The 19,606-nt window shown below is 44.4% G+C and overlaps 1 protein-coding gene across 1 annotated transcript; it reads left to right on the top strand.

Annotated features, from left to right (window-relative positions):
- Window positions 1–7,264: 7,264 nt before the first annotated feature.
- On the top strand, window positions 7,265–19,283 carry YARS2 (tyrosyl-tRNA synthetase 2). The gene is made up of 6 exons (XM_062492583.1): window positions 7,265–7,382; window positions 14,505–15,381; window positions 16,275–16,442; window positions 17,538–17,693; window positions 18,014–18,184; window positions 18,451–19,283. The coding sequence occupies exons 1-6, from the start codon at window positions 7,265–7,267 to the stop codon at window positions 18,608–18,610; spliced, it is 1,650 nt and encodes a 549-aa protein (XP_062348567.1). The 3' UTR covers window positions 18,611–19,283.
- Window positions 19,284–19,606: the final 323 nt, after the last annotated feature.

The raw sequence follows: 19,606 nt of genomic DNA on the forward strand, positions 1-19,606 counted from the left end.
ATGATCAAGAAACACATTAAGCAGCATTAATTCTCTCAAGTGCTTTCTTGAAAAACAACTTATCTTATCTTAGCCCCAAAGTCACCTCTGTTCCTTGCAAATTTCTGCCTTAGTCCCAGCAGAAGGATGGCTATGATTTCAGCAGTAAAAAATTATTTGCAAAGACAACAAACCTACTGTAACTGAAGTGACTGATGGTCCCACTAATCTCAAAGGGAGGAAATTCACATAACTTAAATTTCCCATTTTATTCATTTTTATGGATCTCTTCAGCAGTTCAGCCCACATTAGCAGAGACAGTGGGGTCACAACAGGTTCAAGGCACACTTACACCATTACCTGAACAAGTTTATTTGTGCTGTAAAATCTATTTCCTACCTGGATTACAGGACGAAACATGAGCTGCATAACCAATGCTTCTAAAACTGGTTTTATATGCAGCCCAATAAATGATTTATCTATCTTTGACTTAATCAAAAAAGTTATTTCCACTAAGGACTAGCCTCTGCCTCTTCTGGTTGAAATGTCTGGGCTATAACATCCTGCAAGGAAGTCTGCTGAAATCATAGACAAAATTTCAGCCAGACAGGCACAAGCAGGCATTAAGTGAGAGTCATGGATGTGATTTGTGTCAGGGGAGTGCCACTGTCAGTGTGCCAGAGCTGATGAAAAGAAGAAAGAAGATTGAAAGAAGCTGATGTACAGCCCTGCCAACATGAACTAATTGAGAAACTGCTGCTGGCTCTGCCCCCCCAGCACACTTTAGCTCCTCATGGCCCAGCACAAGGACTATGGAAGCCCAAAAAGTGCACCATTAGGCCTTTTACAATTCAGTGTGCACACAAAGCCTGTCCTGAAAACGTCTCCACAAAAAAAAAAAGAGCAAGCCCTTCCCAGGCAGGGGCAACCCACCAGCTCTGTTGGTTCCCCTCAACTATTCCCAAAATTGGTCTCCATTGGAAGGAGCTGGTTGACAGGCCAGGACTTCCAGCGTTGATTCTGCCATTCTGTTAAAATCACATTCCTACACAGCTCAGACAAGGAGAGCTATTGTTTTAATACAATAAAACAAAAATTTCAGTTTTCACTCTCTCAAGACTTGTGTGAAATAGAGCATGCAGTAAAAAGATTGTTTGCATGGGGCATTGTGCACACTCAAAAGCCAACTGTATCATCAATATTGAAAATTGATATAGATTTCATTTGCCTTTTTTGCTGTACCTGAGAAACAGTAATGGGACACCCCCCCAGGGCTAATTATACTTTTGTGAACAAAGCATCTGCTTCACATCTCCAAGCAAATGAATTTGAAGTCTTATACAGAGCGGATTGCATTAACCTTTCTAATTATTTTTCTCCTGAGAAAGCACTTCCAGATTTCTCCTGACAAAACATATTTCATTCCTGAAGTGTATTTCCTGACAATAATTAAACAAAAATAGAGCTAATGCACACACACTCCTGTAAAACAGGCAGCCCAGCAGCAGAACCACCAATGCTAAAGAGCCTTACAGCTCCATAAAGCCTTGGAGCAGCCTGTAAACACAGCTGATAACAAATTCCACCCAGCAAAAAAATGCGTGCTAGCTACAGATTAAACAACAAAACCCCTGGAAGTTAAGGTCTGACACCAGGAGTGTGTTTAGTCCTCTCATTTGAAAAGCCCTGTGTTTGTGTTAAATGCAGAGGCTTGACATGCTCCAGCAGAACGCGTCTGTGCATTCCAACATGGCAAAGGATCAGAATTTAACATCAAACAACACCAGGAACATCCCCGGGGTCCTCAACTGACAGAAAACAGAATGTGTGTCCTCCCTTTCTCTCCCTGCCCCAAATGGTGCACAGCTCTGTGTGATGTTACTCCACAGGACAGCTGAGACACTGAATGGTATCTCCCTGTGACAAATAGGCACATTTATTGGGAACTCAGCACATGCATAAAAATGAAATGAACCGAAGCAAAAGCGCAGTGATTCACCAGTGGCTGGTCCCTTTGAAGGGAAGTGGAAATCACAGATGGCACACTAGGAAGGATCACCTTTCCTCTGCCTCTGTCAATGCCATTTACATGCCACTTGCATTTTTAGCTCAAATCTGCAAAGGAAAAACAATTCTTTCATAATGGCTGCATTGAGCTGATAAACAATGGAAAATTGCTGATTTGATTCTATTTAAAAGAAACACAGAATTACTTTGGACTAGGCACAATAGCACTAAGTTCTGTTATAACTTGGTATAATTACAACTAGCCATTCACATGCTGAACTGACATCAAAGAACAATTTATTCTGAGTAATAGTCCATAATTCACCCTAACATATGTAAAAAGAAATGAAATTTAATATGTGCCCAGGGTACTGAGAGACAATGGGAAGCACAGACTTTTGAACTCATACTGTGAAGGAACTGCTTAAAAATACGACAGCTAAAGATTAATCACCTGTCACCGTGCAAAAGATCGGGTAATATTAAACAACTAAACAAAAAATTAAGCTGCTGAGCACAAAGGAAACCCATTATAAGCACAGTGGAAATTACACATGCCAAAGGTAAATTAATTCCTGGTATAACTCAACTATTGTGAGAAGAAAAAATAAAGAAAAACTATTTAAAAGGGACTTGGGCGTCTGTTTGTGCAGCACGTGGTAGTCCCAAAGAGAGACTGAGGCTCTGCCTTGGTTAGAAATGGCCATGCAGCCTCCCAGGACTGCAGCCCTGGGGAAGGGACACATCCCAGACCACTGAGCAGCTCCGACGCTGCAGGAGCCTCCAGTGAGTCCTGAGGGGTCTCAGCTGAACCAGTGGCAATTGCTTGGGCTAAGTAATCCCCTGGGGAGGCTCCCCAGGGATCCTGGACCTGTCCTGCTGCTGTTTTTCACTCCTCGTGGCTAACACAGTGACACAACATCTGCATTTCTCCAGCTAAACCCTCCCCTCCCCTCGGTCTTCCCCCCCCCGCCAGTATTTGCACACAGCGGTCAGAGTCCTTTAGGTAAGCACTAAAGGACCACACTATAATGTACCAGGCAGACAACAAAAAGAATAAATAATCTCAAAATGCTGATGTGAAAACCTCTATGTAAACTGGAAAGAGCGAGCGGAGTACAAATGTGCAAAAAGCTTTCAACTGTTAAATTGCTGTCTTATGAAAAAGAAACAACTGCTGCCTGTAAAATACAGTGACTTATCTGCTTCAAATAAAATAAATGAAGTAGAAATATCACTGTGATAAAACATCTATATCGTGTAGCACATAGGGAACAGGTACAACTCAAGGCTAATGACTCCCCACCTTTCTAAGTACTTTGTCCCTGTAGCTGCCACACATTTTCTTGAGATGGTGTCTCACTGAAGCTTTTGTAACTGATTGATAGTCTAATAATTCTGATTGCATTTAATGGATTTACCACTTACCTTCGAATGGTTGCATTTAAATCTTTTTTATCCTGACCATTTCTCAAGGTATTCTGTGATTCTACCTTGCTCCACCCCTCACATCAACACTGAAACTGGGCTTCAAGAAGAAAGCAGGGGATACCTTTTATGCCCTGAGACAAAAATGCTCTTTTACTGAGGCATTCAGGCAAGAGAATACAGTGAACAGACAGAGCTCCCTTTGGGTTTAAGTGTTGTTGGGTTTGGAGGTTTTTTTGACTAGGCTCTTCTGCACTCTTCCTATTCTCCAGCTCTGAACTCAACTCGTTGTGTGCCAGGACTTGTGAACAGCTCAAGCTGAAACAATGCCTTGTGGAGGGCACGTGGCTCTGAGCATCTCCATTTGCTGCAGTGGGAGGAGAGCTTTTCTGAGGCTTTTGTGACAGGAGATATGAGGAGGAAAGCTCCAAAGGGCCAAGTGCAGTAAGTCACAAAAGGACTTCAAATGTTTGTCAGTCCCTAGTAAATACCCCAATATAGTTTGGAGGTAACCAACAGTTGCTCTGGATTACTGAGATTTCTGTAGCACTCAGAGTACCATCAAAGGAGCTGCCAAAGCTGCCAGTGCTTAGTGTAGGGACCACACTTCTGGGTCTTTTGGTTTGGTTTATTTTAAGAAGTTGGCTTCTGAAGTTACTTCTGTTCTTCCTCTTTACTCAAATGCATTTGACCAAACAAATGTCAGCAGGCCATGATCTAATTCTGTGGAAGACAGGTAGCAAGAGCCAGCTTGCATTGGTTTTAGCCAGCTGGGAAAGTCAATAGCCAGGGTGACTTCCCTGTGTTTTGCTCTTCCATCTTCACATGAGTTTCTGTGAACTTTAACAGGACTACAGGGCTGTATTCATGCATATGTATATATATATATATACACACATCATTCCTATATACACTTTAAAATTAATCCCATATGTGCATGTAGAGGTACAACCTGTTATATAATCATAGGTCATATAGTAATATATAGTATGGGTTATATAGCAATCACGGTTAACCCTAATAAAATGTTAATAACGATCCACTGCTTGTATGTAAACACAATATCAAGGCCACACATGCAAGAAGCTCCTTTACCCACCATGTTAACAAAACTGCCATTTATAAAAAAATGTGTTTGCTTGTGTGTGCTCACGATAAAGACTGAGTAATGAATTCCTCAGGGTTATTTCAGGTTCACACACACACACAAAAATTTGAAGTGCTTACACAGCTGCACCCAGACTTCTATTTGGCAGCCAGGAGTTATCCTGGGCTCTGGAATAGCTTGTCTTGTTTAAGATTAACATTAAGCAATGTAAACAGCTAACAATATCCCATAGTTAGCCATAACGGCTAAGATACACATAGCACTGAGGAGCCCTCACTCTCCTTATTTGCAAGGATAATTAAGCAATTGTAGACAGGGAAGTAGGGGGCCACTGTTTGCCTGGTTTTCAGGTCGCTGAAGTCCCACAGAAATAAGGAAGACTGACCATTGTCAGGTCCATTTCAACAGGATGAGGAAATTTCTAAGTCTCCGTTACCCAAATCGCGACTGAGCAGCTTCAATTTCCACGGACATCTCCCAGGCTGCAGCTGATGGCCAGGGATGGATCGGCAAAGGGAAGGCAAGCAGGCCACTGTAGGAGCACAGAGATACTTTCAGCCGATAATGACAATGAGCATTAGGCTAACCTAACAGTCTTTAGCAGACACTGCACCCAGATCACTCCTGGCACGGAATCACCATGGAGAAACTGCTATTTCAGACTGCTCTTCCATCTCTGCTGGCCTGGCCTGCCCAACTTCGCAATTTCACAGCTAAAACAGCACTTCTGGGCTGACAGACACTTCACCCAGACTCTCCCTGCAGCTCAGAGCCAGCAAAAGCCACTGCTGCTTACAGAGTTCAAGACTTGGGGCTACTGCTTTTTACCGGAGTCACACAGAAGGGCCGGCGCGTCCTTGCAGGGTTAATGGCCCCAGCTGCAATGCAGCTGAGCTTGAGGGCAGCTGCAGCCTGGGGACTAATAGCTGCCTCTTAAAGGGGAGGGAAGGGGGAGATCCAGGACCACGCTCACGCCGAGAGCTGCAGCTGAAGGCAGGCGCTTTTCGGGAAAGACGGGAAACAAAGCCCGCCCTGCTGAGACACCCGGCACCCCCAGACGTCCTGTGTTTCACTGATAGACCTGCCTGAGCCTAGCTATAACCCTGTAGTGCCACAGTGGCTGCCCCAGGACAGGGCAGGGCAGGGCAGCAGCAGCAGGGGACAGAGGGCAAACCCCACACCGAGTACAGCAAGGGGTGAGCCAGCACCAGGGTGTTCAAAGGGGGCCAGGCAGGGCTGCCCCTATAAAGTAGCCAGGACAGAGATCCTGGGCTGAGCTGTAACAGGGTCCCGGACCTTGCATAAGGTGGGGAGACTCCAAGGCAGGCTGGGCAGGGCAGTGAGGGATTGTTTCTTCAAATTCAACGGCTGCTTGTACCAACTACCGCTTTGCTTTGTATTTAAACTACAAATGTGTTTGGGTACAGGTACAGGCCAATGCTGTTTACAAAGGGGTCTTGTAACAAAGCATTTCTGGTAACAGAAGGAACAAAGTGTATTTCCTTTTAGTGAATCCTGCTTTAGGAAAAAAAAAAAAAAGAAGTGGGCTTTTTTTCTACAAACCTAGAAGAAACTTTAAGGTTTCTCCTCCTCCTGCATTCCATGCAGCCTGTTAACTCCGCGATGGCTGAGATACGATAGCACCTCAATACACAGCAAACGTCTAAACATGATTAGGCTGGAGTACCCTGAAATGTCACTGGGAGCTGACAACATCCCCTCCTCAACAACCATTCACTAACCAACTACTTGCCACATTGTTTATAGGTATTTCAAACAGCACTGATCTTACCATTGATCTGTAAAGGATTCCAGTTGGTACACCCCCCCCCCCCCCCCCCATTGTGGAAAACAAACATTTTTCTCTATCTTTTATTAGTATATGCAGCTTGCCTAATCATGTATTTGAAGAAGTCTGTGACATGCTGAGGAAATTTGCAAACTTAATCCAATTAAAATCCTGGCATTGGGGAAGAAAAGTAAACAAGAGTGAGGAGAAGACTGTAAGGAAATGAAAGGCTAAAAAAAAAATATGGGAAAATTCCAAAACCAAGTGAAAACATTAAAAGTGAATGGGATGACAGGAAATGCAGGGAAATGGGCCAAAGCTTGCCCAAATAATCCTCACTGAATTCACAAGATTTCATTCCCTTTCCTGAAAGGATATCCTTCCTTTCAGGAAAGGGAATGAAATCTTGAAATCAGAGAACGAACTCTGACAAACACTCTGGAAAGGAGATATGAGGGAAAAAAAATGCAATAAAAAAAAATAGAAAATTAGGAACTCGGGTGAATACAACAAAACAGACTTAGATGAAATGAGGGGCAGTTTGAAGGAGCATAACTTGACAAAATTACTCAAAATAAAATCCTGAAACTACAGAATAGAGGTAAACAAAGAGTGTAGAGAAAATGCAAAGGAAATTAAATGTTACAAGAAAATAGGGGAAATTCCAAACCCAAGTGAAAACACTAAAAGTGAATGGGATGACAAAAGTGCAGAGAACTGGACCCAAGCTTGCCCAAATAATCCTCCTTGGAATCACAAAACTTCCTTCCCTTTCCTGAATGAGGGAAACTTTCTCCTCACTCTTTGTAAGTAGTAGTTTGTAGTTTTGTAGTGCAGAAGGCAATTTTCCTCAATGAATTACAGCTGTAGTGAGCACCAAGCAGTGGAAACAGCCTTGCCTGCCCAAGGAGGATGGGTGTTATAAAGGAGCAGGATAGCTAGCCAAGACTAAGATGCAGATGGAGCTTGAGAATCAGGATGTGCTGCAGTCTGGGATGGAGTCTGCTGGCAACGCTGTGAGGAGGAAGGGACAGGCAGTTGTGCAAGGGACAGACAGGGTTAAGGGGCAAGGTAAGGGATGGGTTGGGATTAGCCAGACACGCAGGAGTAAGAAGGAAACTTCTGCAGAGAAGAGGCAAGGAGTTAGTGCTGTGTGGAGCTGCCTGAGACAAGACATGAGAAGTTTTTAATAAGGGACTGGTGATGGTGCCAGTTGTGTCCATCTTGACAACTGCAATACCTTTCTTCCCCAATGCCCAGATTTTAATTGGCTTAAATTTGCAAAGTTTTGATCCTTTCACTGCCTCTTGTTTCATCTCACTCCATTTGGTTATAGTCACTCCATTTCCAAATTTTCTGGGGTTCTTTCCATTGCATTTTAATGAATCATATTTCCTTTTCAGAGCATTTGTTAGACTTCATCTTCTGATCTCAAGATTTCATTCCCTCTCCTGAAAGGAGATATAGAAAAATATATATATATATATATATATACACACACACATATATACACACACACACACACACACATATATGGAGAATAACTACCAACCCAGAATGAACACTGACAGTGATGTCTGTGTCAGGGAACATCATTTCATGTCTTGCTTAAGTGGTCATCAGGTTCCTTCTCTTTGGCTGAAATATATACTAAACAGTTTAAATCAGAAATGAGCAATACAACAAATGTATTCATTTCAGGGTAAACACAAGAAAAACTCCATGATAAGAGAAGACACTGTGCTGTCATCATTTATTTTTCTGGAAGAAAAGTATATGGTGTGTAGTCTCTCTCTTTAGCACTGTACTTTCAGGCTAGTGGTCACATTCTGTTCCTCTTTTCCCTTTCAAATTCTCTCTTCCCAAAGGCACATGCTATTCTGTACGGTCATAGGTAGCACAGTAATGTTCAAAACCCATGGGTTAATAAAAGTGTGAAATTATTTGACACCACAGAACAATTCAGGTGGACAGAAATACTATCTTATCAACTCAACACTGAGTTGAGTTATCCTCCTGCTGGTACAACCACTTACTTGTTATCCCTGAAAAATGGCTCCCATTGTGCTCTCTATGCCCAGCACCTTGCCCACAAGCTGGTGGTGGTAACTGGAGAAAGCTGCAAGGGAGAAGCAGTAGCCATCCAGTTCCCCAAAGATCATGTCCCAAAGCTCACACTCCTTCAATCACCAGACAGGTTCTCAAAGGCATTCCTCAGGTAACCTGCCAGGAGCATGGCCTGAGGCTGTGCAGCATCTGAGCAAGAAAGTTGAGAAGTGCATGCAAACAACTTCAAGAAGGAGGCTTTGGGGATCCTGCACGTTTTCTCAGGAGAAATCTGTTGTTATCAGCTTTCAAGACAAAGTTTGTTTATCAACTGTCTAAGCAGGCTGCTTGATGTTAACAAATAGGGTTAGAGATCCTTTTGAAAGGCACTTGGGCTGTGGTGTATCTGCTCCTGCCAAACCCAGGTCTCCCTTTCTGCAATCTCTGTCAACTCTTAAATCCCATGGCCATCATTGTGCAGAGGGTCAATCAGCCCAATCAGTTTCCTTCAAGCTTTAATAGCTGTGAGTCTTGAATTCTGAGGGGACAAGGGCACACGTGTGCCAGTGTCCCTGGTCCAGCAAAGTATCCAAACTGAGAGGGGCCATTATTGCCTGTGCAGAAGAGCTTTGTGTTATTTGAAAACACAAGGCAGTCCCAGCACCTGTGCCACAGCACTTCTGACAGACTGAACATCCAACTTACAGGCAGAATTTTATCTCCAATCTTTCTTAGGGAAGTTCCCTTCTCAAAAGTTATTTACTCTTTTAAGGCTTCCTACTATGGCCTTCTCCTTACACTGCTATTCATTTACTAAACCATGAACTTGCATGTACATGAAAGACATATTTGCTAACAGACTTCACAGTTCATTGTCTGATTGAAAATAAGATTTCCCATAAAGCACTCAGAGGACAACTGTTTCCATGTCAGGAAAAGATAGCAGGCTGTTGGCACTTTCATGTGAAATAACAAAATGCACATCCATAATTTCTCCATGTTCAAATAAATACTGTGGTGAATATAGTGACATGAGACATCTGCCAAGTCCACGATCCATTTCTTATGCTAGAAGCTTTTCAGTCTATCTGAAGGAGAAAACAGAGAACTCCACCTTCTGAAAAGCTGTAGCACTGACTGCTACTGGAAGAGCTAGTGTTAAAATAGAAAATGTCTTAAAATACTTTCTCCATTACAGTGTGTGGAAAACTAGTCCTCGAAAGTACAGGATATTGTTACTTTTCCTAATGCCTGAAAATGAGAAGAAAGGATGAAAAACACTGGAAGTTAACTATTTCCACCTGACACCAGTGTAGAATGTTCTTATAGGGCAAAGAAACAAGCATCAGCCATGCTGAGAAGTGCATCAAAAACCTGGATGAAAAGACAGACTTTAATGTTGTGAAGAAATCACATCTGGGAATTCCACACATGTGAGGTGTTCAGGTTTCCTTGGCCTGCAGGAAGGTCAGAAGTTAAAGCCAGGAGAAAACTCAACAGCAGGACACCTGTATGTTGCCAGTGCATCTGCTTTCTTAAGATATTTTGCTTTTAACAGCAGCTGAGTTCCTTGCATAACATCTCTCATCCACTACCAAGCCTCTTAAATAAAGGTATCAATTATTAGCCACAAAAAAGGCTTCAATCATTGATCCAGAAAATCAGCTTAGTCTCCCCTGGCTTTTGCATGAAGTCAATTATGCAGATGTGGAGCACGTATTACACACTGCCAGAGAAAGCCGAATTCTGCAGAAACACTGTAAATACATTTCTTTAGCTAATACCCCAAAGCTTACCCGGCACAAATGCTATGAATACCACCAAAATTCAGGATATCAAGTCCTTGTATTGCCACCTCGTGGCTGATGCACGCATGACTTGGCTTTACCGGGAGGAGAGCGGATCAGGAATTCCTTCTATTGCATAAGAAGGGGGGAAATGCTGGCATAAATTGAAGCAGAGTTTTAAACTGAGTTACATTTAATAATGATACTTTGTATTGGAATGAGGATCTTCTCTGGAGGAAGAATATGAATCAAATACTGGGTGAAAAGTTTCCACTTCACGCCTGAGTTAAGCGAACACTTCATCCAAGATGCATCAGCTCCCTCAGACTGGGAGGACACAAAAGACAACAGTGCCAGTAATAAGTGACTTCAAAATTATGCCAGTTAAGTATCCTGTCTGGAGATTCTTGTAATAGTTTCCAAGGCCCCTGGGTGACCTGATATTCAATGGACATGGAGAGAGTTGTGGTTTACAGGAAATGTTACCCTTCTTTGAAAATTAGATCCCACAGTACTATAAGGGTTGAGTTTGATTATGTCTGCATCTACTTGATTATAATGAGAGCAAAAGAGCCATGGGCCCAGTGAAGAACATGGAGGAAAATAAGTGGAGGGGTTCCTACCAATGGAAGTGACATCAACTAGTGCCCAGAGAACTGTGTGGCTGCTCCTCAGGCTCCACCCAGGCCTTTCATACCAGCATTTTATGTTTACTTTAATTTCACATAGCAGTTCCCCGAACCCTCCAAGTAATTTCCTTCAAATCACCTGGAAGTGGCAAGCAGAGGGAGTTCCAGCTTTTATATTTACTTCTATATTTTCTGAAAGCAGAATGGTTTTCTCCTTTTCATCAGCATCATCCAGAAGTCAGGCAGCCAGGATAAAGGATTCATCCTCAACAACTAAATCAGAACAAGAAACATTCTTATTTTCATTATCTCTTGTTAGCTCTTGTTCTGATCTGTGTTATTTTTCCAAGTACATTGCCATAAAAATAATGATCCTTTCGTCACTATTCTATTTATCATAACGGAAGCTAAGCCTTTACTATCAGCTCTGGATTTCTTGTGTGCAAATGCTTTCAAAATGCCAGCAAAAATCATTTGCTTACCAGACTAAAATAAATTGCTTTATGATTTATAGGAAGACAATCACACATAAAGAGTGATGATTTATAATGGAAAGACTAAGCACCTTAATCATCTCTAACTGCATCCACATTTCTTCTAATTAGGCTTAGCCTGTCTCCTAATGGGATTTAGTCCTGAACACTTCCTACTTTCCCTGATTACATTACTGGTATCCCATTATGCAGCCAAGAGAGATCACCCTTGGCTCTGCCTTGACCTCTTAAGTGATTGGTTCTCAGAACAAATCATTTGACCATTACAGTACGGCAGGGTGGCAAAATAAGTCACTAAAGTTTTCTCAGCTATGTCACAAGCAAATACTTTAGTGACTGAGTTAATGAGTGATACCAACCCATAAGCTTTGGGGGAAAGATGCCATGTGCCTGTACACATTGTGTAATAATTTAAATTTCATGGGAGATGCAGAACTTTCTTCCCAAGACTTTCATCTCATTTGAAAATTAAGTCTATGCACGACTGTTTGTAGAGAATGGAAAGATTCTGGACTTAAGATATTGCCATATCTAAAAGAGCTGTGTAAAAAAGAATAATTTCTGAAAGCTATCAAGACACAAATAATAACATTCTCACAACAGTATTTTAAAAATAAAGGGGATTTTCCTGGTTAATTCTGGGTTTTGGGTTTTATTAGAAAAACCCAGAGCTGAAACTGAATTTGAAAAGCAGCTGTCAGCACACAGTCTGCAAACCCCTAGGTCATTGTAAAGTCAGCAAAATGATTTACCACGGAAAAATACGAAAGCATATTCCATATTAACTGGTCTGACGTTTAAAAGATGGACATTAAATTTATATCTGAATAAAGATCAATAAGGCACAAAGAACAATTAAACACAGTTGTGCACCTATCAGAGGACATTATAAGAGGTCCATGAAAAAGAAACAACCAACCTATTACAACAGAGAAAGAGAGAAGGAAAAAGGAAAACACAAGCACCAAATACCCCTAGGTGGAGAGAGACGAGGAAACAGGGAACTAGCTACTTTTCAGCTGAAATAGATGACAAGAAAAAAAAAAAGTATATATACTGAGAAATGAGATCAAATGAAATAAAATAAATGCGAGGGAGGATGACAAACCACATCAAAGAAAAACTACTCATTCAAATGCTCTGATTAATCCGAATGATAAAAGCTGCAGGGGGATTAAGGACTGCAGAAAATAACCAGTGCCCTCTTGCCTGCAGACAGCACAGTCAGGTATGACTACCCCATAGATGTATATTGAAAGCAAGGACTTTTCCCACCCCTAGGCCTCATAAAGAAACAAAACCCTTGGAGTACAGCATTAGCAATAACAAGAAAAGAGGTGTATTGGTATGAGGTGTGCTTCTGGTAGGGAGTAGGAACAACCAGAGCACCTGCCATCACAAGGTGATTAACCCAAAACCAGGGAATTTACCCTAGAGGGGCTGGGGGAGGTGTACGCTAAAGCTCATGTTGTTGTTGTGGAGCTTTATGCTGGTTCACCATCCCAGCAGCCAGAGACTGTCCCTGTGAAATGAAAGCAGAAGTACAGGAAACATGAACAAAGAACAAAATAGCAAAGATTAACTCTGTAACAAAATTAACTGGTTCATTGCAAAGGGAGGGGTGCTAACACAACACAGCATCTCAGAGATTTCAAAGAAGTAAACTTCTGGTCCTTCAGCAGCTCCATCACCCTTCTCCAGACATGCTCCAGCATATCTCAGTGTCTTTCGTTGTCATGAAGGGCCCAAAACTGGCCATAGCATTTGAGGTGTGGCCTCACCAGTGCTGAGGACAGGGACAAGCACTGCCCTGCTCCTGCTGGCCCCACTGTTGCTGACACAGGCCAGGTGCCATTGGTCTTCTTGGCTACCTGGGCCCACTGCTGGCTCACGTTCAGCCATCCTCAAACAGCGGCCCCAGGCTGATTTTCCCCAGGCAGCTTTCCAGTCACTCTTCCCCCAGCCTGTAGCACTTGCAGGGGGTTGTTGTGAGCCAACAAAGGAAGAAAGAGCAAGGGATTGTCTCAAGTCAGTGGCCCCTTCCAGCACAAAGCAACTGAACTATCAACTCCAAGTAGGCATTTACCTGAACCTACAGCAAGTAAAGACTTGCCATAGTAGCTGTTTTTGCTAGCACTTACATGTGCTAGAGAATAGGAATTTCAGCTGAGTGTGAAAGTGGTGCATGGAAAACATTACCAGACCCCCTAAAAGATAATGCCTATTTTTTGGGATCTAGTGCATCTGAACTAGATATTCTCTTCTTGTTAGTATTATTTAGAGAGTTAATATTTCCTATGTCTGCAGAGTATTTCCATTTATTGATCTTCCCATTGTATTACCACCTCTACACACTAGCTCTAACACAGAATGGCAACGATGTCTATAAAATGCTTGCCATTGTCTCAAAGGTAACAAGGTTTTTAGCACCATGACCAACTTGAGCCCCTTTTCCAGTCAGTAGGAACTTCGCCAGGCTGTCGGAGCTCCTCAAATATGATGGAAAGTGGCTTAGACATTTCATCCACCAGTCCCCTCAGGTCCCATGGACACATCTCATCATGTCCTACAGATTTGTGAGCCTGCAAGCTCCTTAGATGGGCTCAAACCCCATCTTCTCCTACAGCAGGTAGTTCATTTGCCTCATCGTTACCTTTGCTTCTGCAACTCTGCTGGGACGCTTAGAACACTTGCCAGTGAAGAATGAGGCCAAAAAAAAAAAAAAATCATTGCATAGCTCAGCATTACCCATATCCCAGATGCTCCATTCCGCTGTAGAGAGCCCATGTTTCCTCAGTCTTCCTTTCATCACCCACGTGCCTACAGCTGCACACCTCCATCTATAGTTTGAGTCCCCTCCTCCCAAGCATTCAAAGCACGTAACAGTCAAAAACATCTAGCAACACAGCTAATACGTTCCAGTAAAATAGCTATTACATTCTGGTAGCATGGATAACAACTTCTGGGGTCTGTACATTCTAAAGCCCCGGCGTGCGCGACTAACTCAGGGGCACGTGGTTCCCGCTCCGCCAGGCGCCTTACTACCAGCTGAAGGGCTCATTTCCAGCGCCTGACACCACCTGAAATCCCGGTGTTCGGGGCTGGGAACAGAGCAGCGGAGGGGGAGCCAGGACACGCCGGTTTCCTCGCATCTTTAACGGCGCGGAGGAGAGCCGCGGGCCGGCGCGCAGGGCGGTCGGCGCTCGGTGCCCCCCACGGTCCCGTCCCCCCCCTCAGCTCGGCTCCCGCCCCCCGCTCCCGGTTCCGGGGCGGTCCCAGCGCAGCGGCCCCGCCCTCCGCGGCGGTCCCGGCGTGCCCCGCGCGCGATGGCGGCGCCCGCGCTGTGCCGGCGCTGCGGGCGGGCGGCGGGGCCCTGGGGCCCGCTCCCTCCTCCGCCCCGCCGCCGGGCCCACGAGCGGGCGCGGCGGGCGAGGGGCGCGGCGGGGCTGCTGGCGGCGCAGCGCGAGCGCGGGCTGTTCCAGGAGGTGTTCCCGGCGCGGAGCGCGGAGGAGCAGCTGCCGGCGCTGCTGGAGCCGGGCCGGCCGCCGCTGGCCGCCTACTGCGGGTTCGACCCCACGGCGGACTCGCTGCACGTGGGGCACCTGCTGCCCGTCATGGCGCTGCTGCACTTCCAGCGCGCCGGCCACGACGTCATCGCCGTGGTGGGCGGGGCCACGGCGCGGCTCGGGGACCCCGCCGGGCGGGAGCGCGCGCGGGAGCCGCTGCCGGCGGCGCGGGTGCGCGCTCAGGCGCGGGCGCTGCGCGCGGGGCTGGAGCGGCTGTTCGGGAACCACCGGGAGCTGTTCTGGGAGCCGGGGGCCGGGCGGCTCGGCCGCGCCGCGCTGCTGGACAACGCCCGCTGGCTCGGCCGGGAGCCGCTGCTGCGCTTCCTCGGCGGCGCGGGCGGGCGCCTCCGCATGGGCGCGCTGCTGAGCCGGCAGAGCTGCCAGGCGCGGCTCCGCAGCGCCGAGGGCATGAGCCTGGCCGAGTTCCTGTACCCCGCGCTGCAGGCCTACGACTTCCTGCACCTCCACCGGCGCCACGGCTGCCGCATCCAGCTGGGGGGACACGACCAGATGGGAAACATCATGTCCGGATACGAGCTCGTCACCAAGTACGGCGGGAGCGCGGGGGGAGGCGATGCGCGGGGTCCCGCGTTAGCAGCAGCGTGTTCGGCCGGACCGGGCGCGTCGCCGTCGCCCCGCGCTGGGCGCCGTGTCCGGCCCTGGGCCCCGCTGGTCGCTGAGCGTCTGGAGCAAGTGCGGGGAAGGGCGGCGACGGAACGGGACTGCCCGGGGATGGGGTGGAGTCGCTGTCCCCGGTGGTGTGCGAGGAGAGAGGGTACATAGCGATTGGTGCCGGGCTCCGGCTGTCGCGGTGGCGTTCGGTCACAGGTTGGACTCGACGGTCCCCGAGGTCTTGTCCAGCCTCAGCGCTTCTGCGGTTCCGTGACCGAGTGCTGTGTGAGCTGGTGCTGACGGTCTCTAAAGCGCCGGGAGCAGAAGTCGGGGCTCCAGAGATTTGGCCACGCGCAAATCTCTGTGACTTGAGAGGAGCAGTTAATTGCCCTGACCGTAAACTCGGTGCATACGCACACTTTGACCAGGTTTATATGAATTTTTAACAAAAATAATAAGTTCTTGTATTAGCGAATCCAAGAACCAAAATCAAACGCGCTGAAGCGTGGGACAAAATGGAGACAACTCTGCCAGCGCAACACCCCCTGGTGTAATCACACCCAAGTAGAGACGGTTGTGGCATATAACATATTTAAACTACTTAAAGTACATGAATGTCTTTCATACGTACAAAAGAACTTAAAAACTTAGGGTGCTGGGTTTTTTCCCTAAAGCCCTCTTCACACAATGGTGTTCTGGCATCTTTCTGCCCATCAGCCCCAACTTTAAATCAAAGATAAAATCTTGCAGAATACTTGTATTTTAGTCAGCTTTACCAAGTTATCCATTTTTTTTTTCTTTTTAACATGCAGTGACTCTTATTTTTCAGGATGACAGGAACAGATGTGTTTGGAATTACTGTACCTCTTATTACCAGTACTACTGGTGATAAACTGGGAAAGACTGCTGGAAATGCAGTTTGGTTGAACAGAGATAAGACTTCCCCATTTGAGCTGTATCAGTTTTTTGTCAGACAGCAAGATAACGTAGTTGAAAAGTAAGTTTTTCTTCACCTTGTTTTTTGTCATTGTTTATAAAACCCGATTCTAACTGTTCACCGTAACTGCTTCATTTAATTATGTGCAACACAAGCTCTATGTAGAAGTGTTAATTATAACTGTTCATGAAATAAACAGGTATGACTGGTTCCTAAGTAAACGGGATAGTAAAGGATAGTCGAATTTCCATATGCTGAAATATGCACCAGAAGATTAGAAGGTAGATGACAAAGGAGTGAAGCATGATGCATTTTGTTCTGCCAGTGGTTTGACTTTTACATGGCGTATTAGTTTCAGTACTGTAGCATTACAGGTTTTCTCAGTACACTGCATTGCTACATTGATTTTAATAAGTTGCTCTATGTTCTTTTCTACATCTGCTTTACTTTAAGCATCAATAGCACTGTTAAATCTGAGCTACTTCCTTCTCATACTGGAATCTAACTCATAACTTACCTCTCTCAAAGATTTGTCCTCAATAATTCAAATCCATGTTCTGATCTCCAACACCTTTCAGACTGAAAAGAAGGGTATGTGGGTACTTAACACTAAAATATTTCAGCCATTCAGACATTTTACCAGTAAAGGTATCTTTAATACACTGCATGGGACTGAAAGCTCATTAAAATTGACTTTGTTGTAGATTTTGGGATGCATCTTTAAATGATTATCCTAAATAATCTTCTTGCTGAGATACTTGCCAACACAAGTATGCTTTGTCCCATGATGGCCACAGACTGGCAGTGGGATTTTGTATCAGCATATTGTGGATCTCTTAAGATAAATACAAAACCCTGTTACTTGACACATGATTCTAATAAATCCTGTAAAAGTTTCAAGATGAAATTAAATTTTTGCTTGGAGTACAAGCTTCATAAAAGCATCTGATTCTATCTTATGAAGACTTTACCCTCAGGTAAAATATTAAGTAAAATGTGAGTTTTAAAGGTTTGATTGAAAGGACAGAGCAACTTAGTATGTATTTATTAAACTGACTACAAATCACTGTAGTGCAGTTACTGAAGTTTGAATGACAAAGGCAGGAAATCTGTAATGATGGCTATATAGACAAAATATTTTTTCCCTGCTCATAGATACCTGAAACTATTCACCTTCCTTCCTCTTGAGGAGATTATCCACATCATGGAAATGCATGCTAAAGAACCTGAAAGATGGGGCCCTCAGAAACGACTGGCTGCAGAAGTAACTAAGCTTGTCCATGGTAAAGAGGGGCTGGAATCTGCTAAGAGGTAAAGTCTGACTTTTCAACCAGTTTTGTTTCACATTTATTCTATGGTAATTCTCCCTAGCTTTTCAGGGACTATTTTAATCTATTAAGTTGTTGCTTCGATGTTAAAAGAGAAAAATGTAATAATCCTGTAGACTTAAAAATATGCTGAAAATTGCAGGGCAGTAGGGTACAATAAAAAAAATGGGGGTGTATTTAAAATATTTCTGTTAGTTTGTGGACTCTGAAAGGAAACTGGGGAGGGGAATCTGACGAATTGAGTAGTACTTTGTGTGAAGAGAAGACTTAGCTCTGTATTTTGAGTGCTCTTTGTTCTCATAGGTGCACTAAGGCCCTTTATTACAGCAGTGTGGAGGCACTGGAAGAAATGTCTGACCAAGAGTTAGAGGAACTTTTCAGACAAGCTCCTTCTGCTGAATTGATGCTTGAACCTGGGATGACTGTTCTTGACTTGTGCCGCAAAGCAAATGCCATTCCAGATGGACCTAGTGGGTAAGTTCTCACCTGTGCTTGTGGGTAATACTCAAAACAGTACTGGAGTAGTACTGGCTAAGGTTAATTTCTGTCACTGTTGGCCTGGACTGAAAGTGAATTGCAGGAGAATTAAAATTTATTAAATTACTCATCCAAAAAAAACCCAACAAAACAAGCAAACAAAAAACACCAAAAAAACCAACAAACAAACCCTAAGTGAACTTTCAATTCTTAATAAACAGCTTTCTCTTGCAATTAACAGTTATTTCTGTTTTGTTTTTAAGGTACCAGAAAATTACAGATGGAGGAGTTTCAATAAATGGGAATCGTGTAACTGATCCTGAGACTGTTCTTATTCTTGGACAGCATATTCTGAAGAATGGAGTATCATTACTTAGGGTTGGAAAGAAAAATTACTACATTATAAAATGGCTGCAGTTGTGATAATGGAATATCTCCCTGCAATGACAGGTCTTTAACTCTGCTGCTTGAAGATGTATTTGAAAATATTTCTGTACTGTGCAGATCACAGACTGACTTTTTTAAATGCACCAGAGTTCAAATAAAGGAGGCGAGTTACACCACTGAAGAGATGGTGGACACTCTGTCTTACTCAAAGCAGCAGTCACAAGGATCTGCGTAAGAAGCGATGGAGATGTGCTTCCCCTCCTTTAACAGCCTTTGGTGTTGTAGAACAGTGGCCAGTTATTCCACAGGATAGCCCAGAGGAAAATGAGCCAAAGCAAACTCAAACCTACTCCTTAACAGCCAGTGTGTGCTCGTGTAACCAAGAAACCTTGCTGAGGGCAAAGACAACCATGGGCATGTTTCTCTGAACAGGTTTGCTTTGAAAGAAGCTGCAGAAAATTCATAATAAAGGAGTAAATGATTAAGCACCAGTGTAAGTTGGTTCTTGGGTATGTAGGGGGACACATTGCACCAAGGCTTTCCTGCTTTCATGTGGGAATACACAGCAAATTCACTTTTGAAATCTGGAAGCAGAGAGCTTTTCAAAGCTTTAATCAACCTAATGAAGCCCTTTTAGGCCTTCTGTGTGCAGAGTATGACTTACAAGGAGAGTGGCGGCAGTTCCACATCTTTGGTCCTGTGAATGACATGGATGCATCCATGCTATCCAGCATTCTTTGTTGAAGGAATATGCTGGTAGTAGTTCTGTAGGCTCTGCAGTCAGCTGGAAGATAGCACATTATACCAGAAGACTTGGAGCATGTACATGAAAGGGTTTCCCTTAAATGTTAACTGCCCAGGAGTTGTGGGTGAACAGCACCACAAGGATCTCTGGATGAGGAAACACACGAGGGAAGCTGAAATACTTTGCAGTGTTGCTTTCAAGGACCAAGCCTCACTCTTAGATGGTGGAGAATAATTTCCTGGTGCATGAAATCGCCAGTACAAATTTGCAGTAACAGCAGCTGCAAG

Source organism: Cinclus cinclus, chromosome 4, assembly GCF_963662255.1.
Source record: "Cinclus cinclus chromosome 4, bCinCin1.1, whole genome shotgun sequence".
NCBI lineage: Eukaryota > Metazoa > Chordata > Aves > Passeriformes > Cinclidae > Cinclus > Cinclus cinclus.

Coding starts and splice junctions, on each gene's coding strand:
- YARS2 (XM_062492583.1), top strand. CDS start 7,265: ATGCAGATGGAGCTTGAGAATCAGGATGTGCTGCAGTCTGGGATGGAG. Junction 16,443..17,537: donor CAAGATAACGTAGTTGAAAA/GTAAGTTTTTCT, acceptor CCCTGCTCATAG/ATACCTGAAACTATTCACCT. Junction 17,694..18,013: donor GGGCTGGAATCTGCTAAGAG/GTAAAGTCTGAC, acceptor TTGTTCTCATAG/GTGCACTAAGGCCCTTTATT.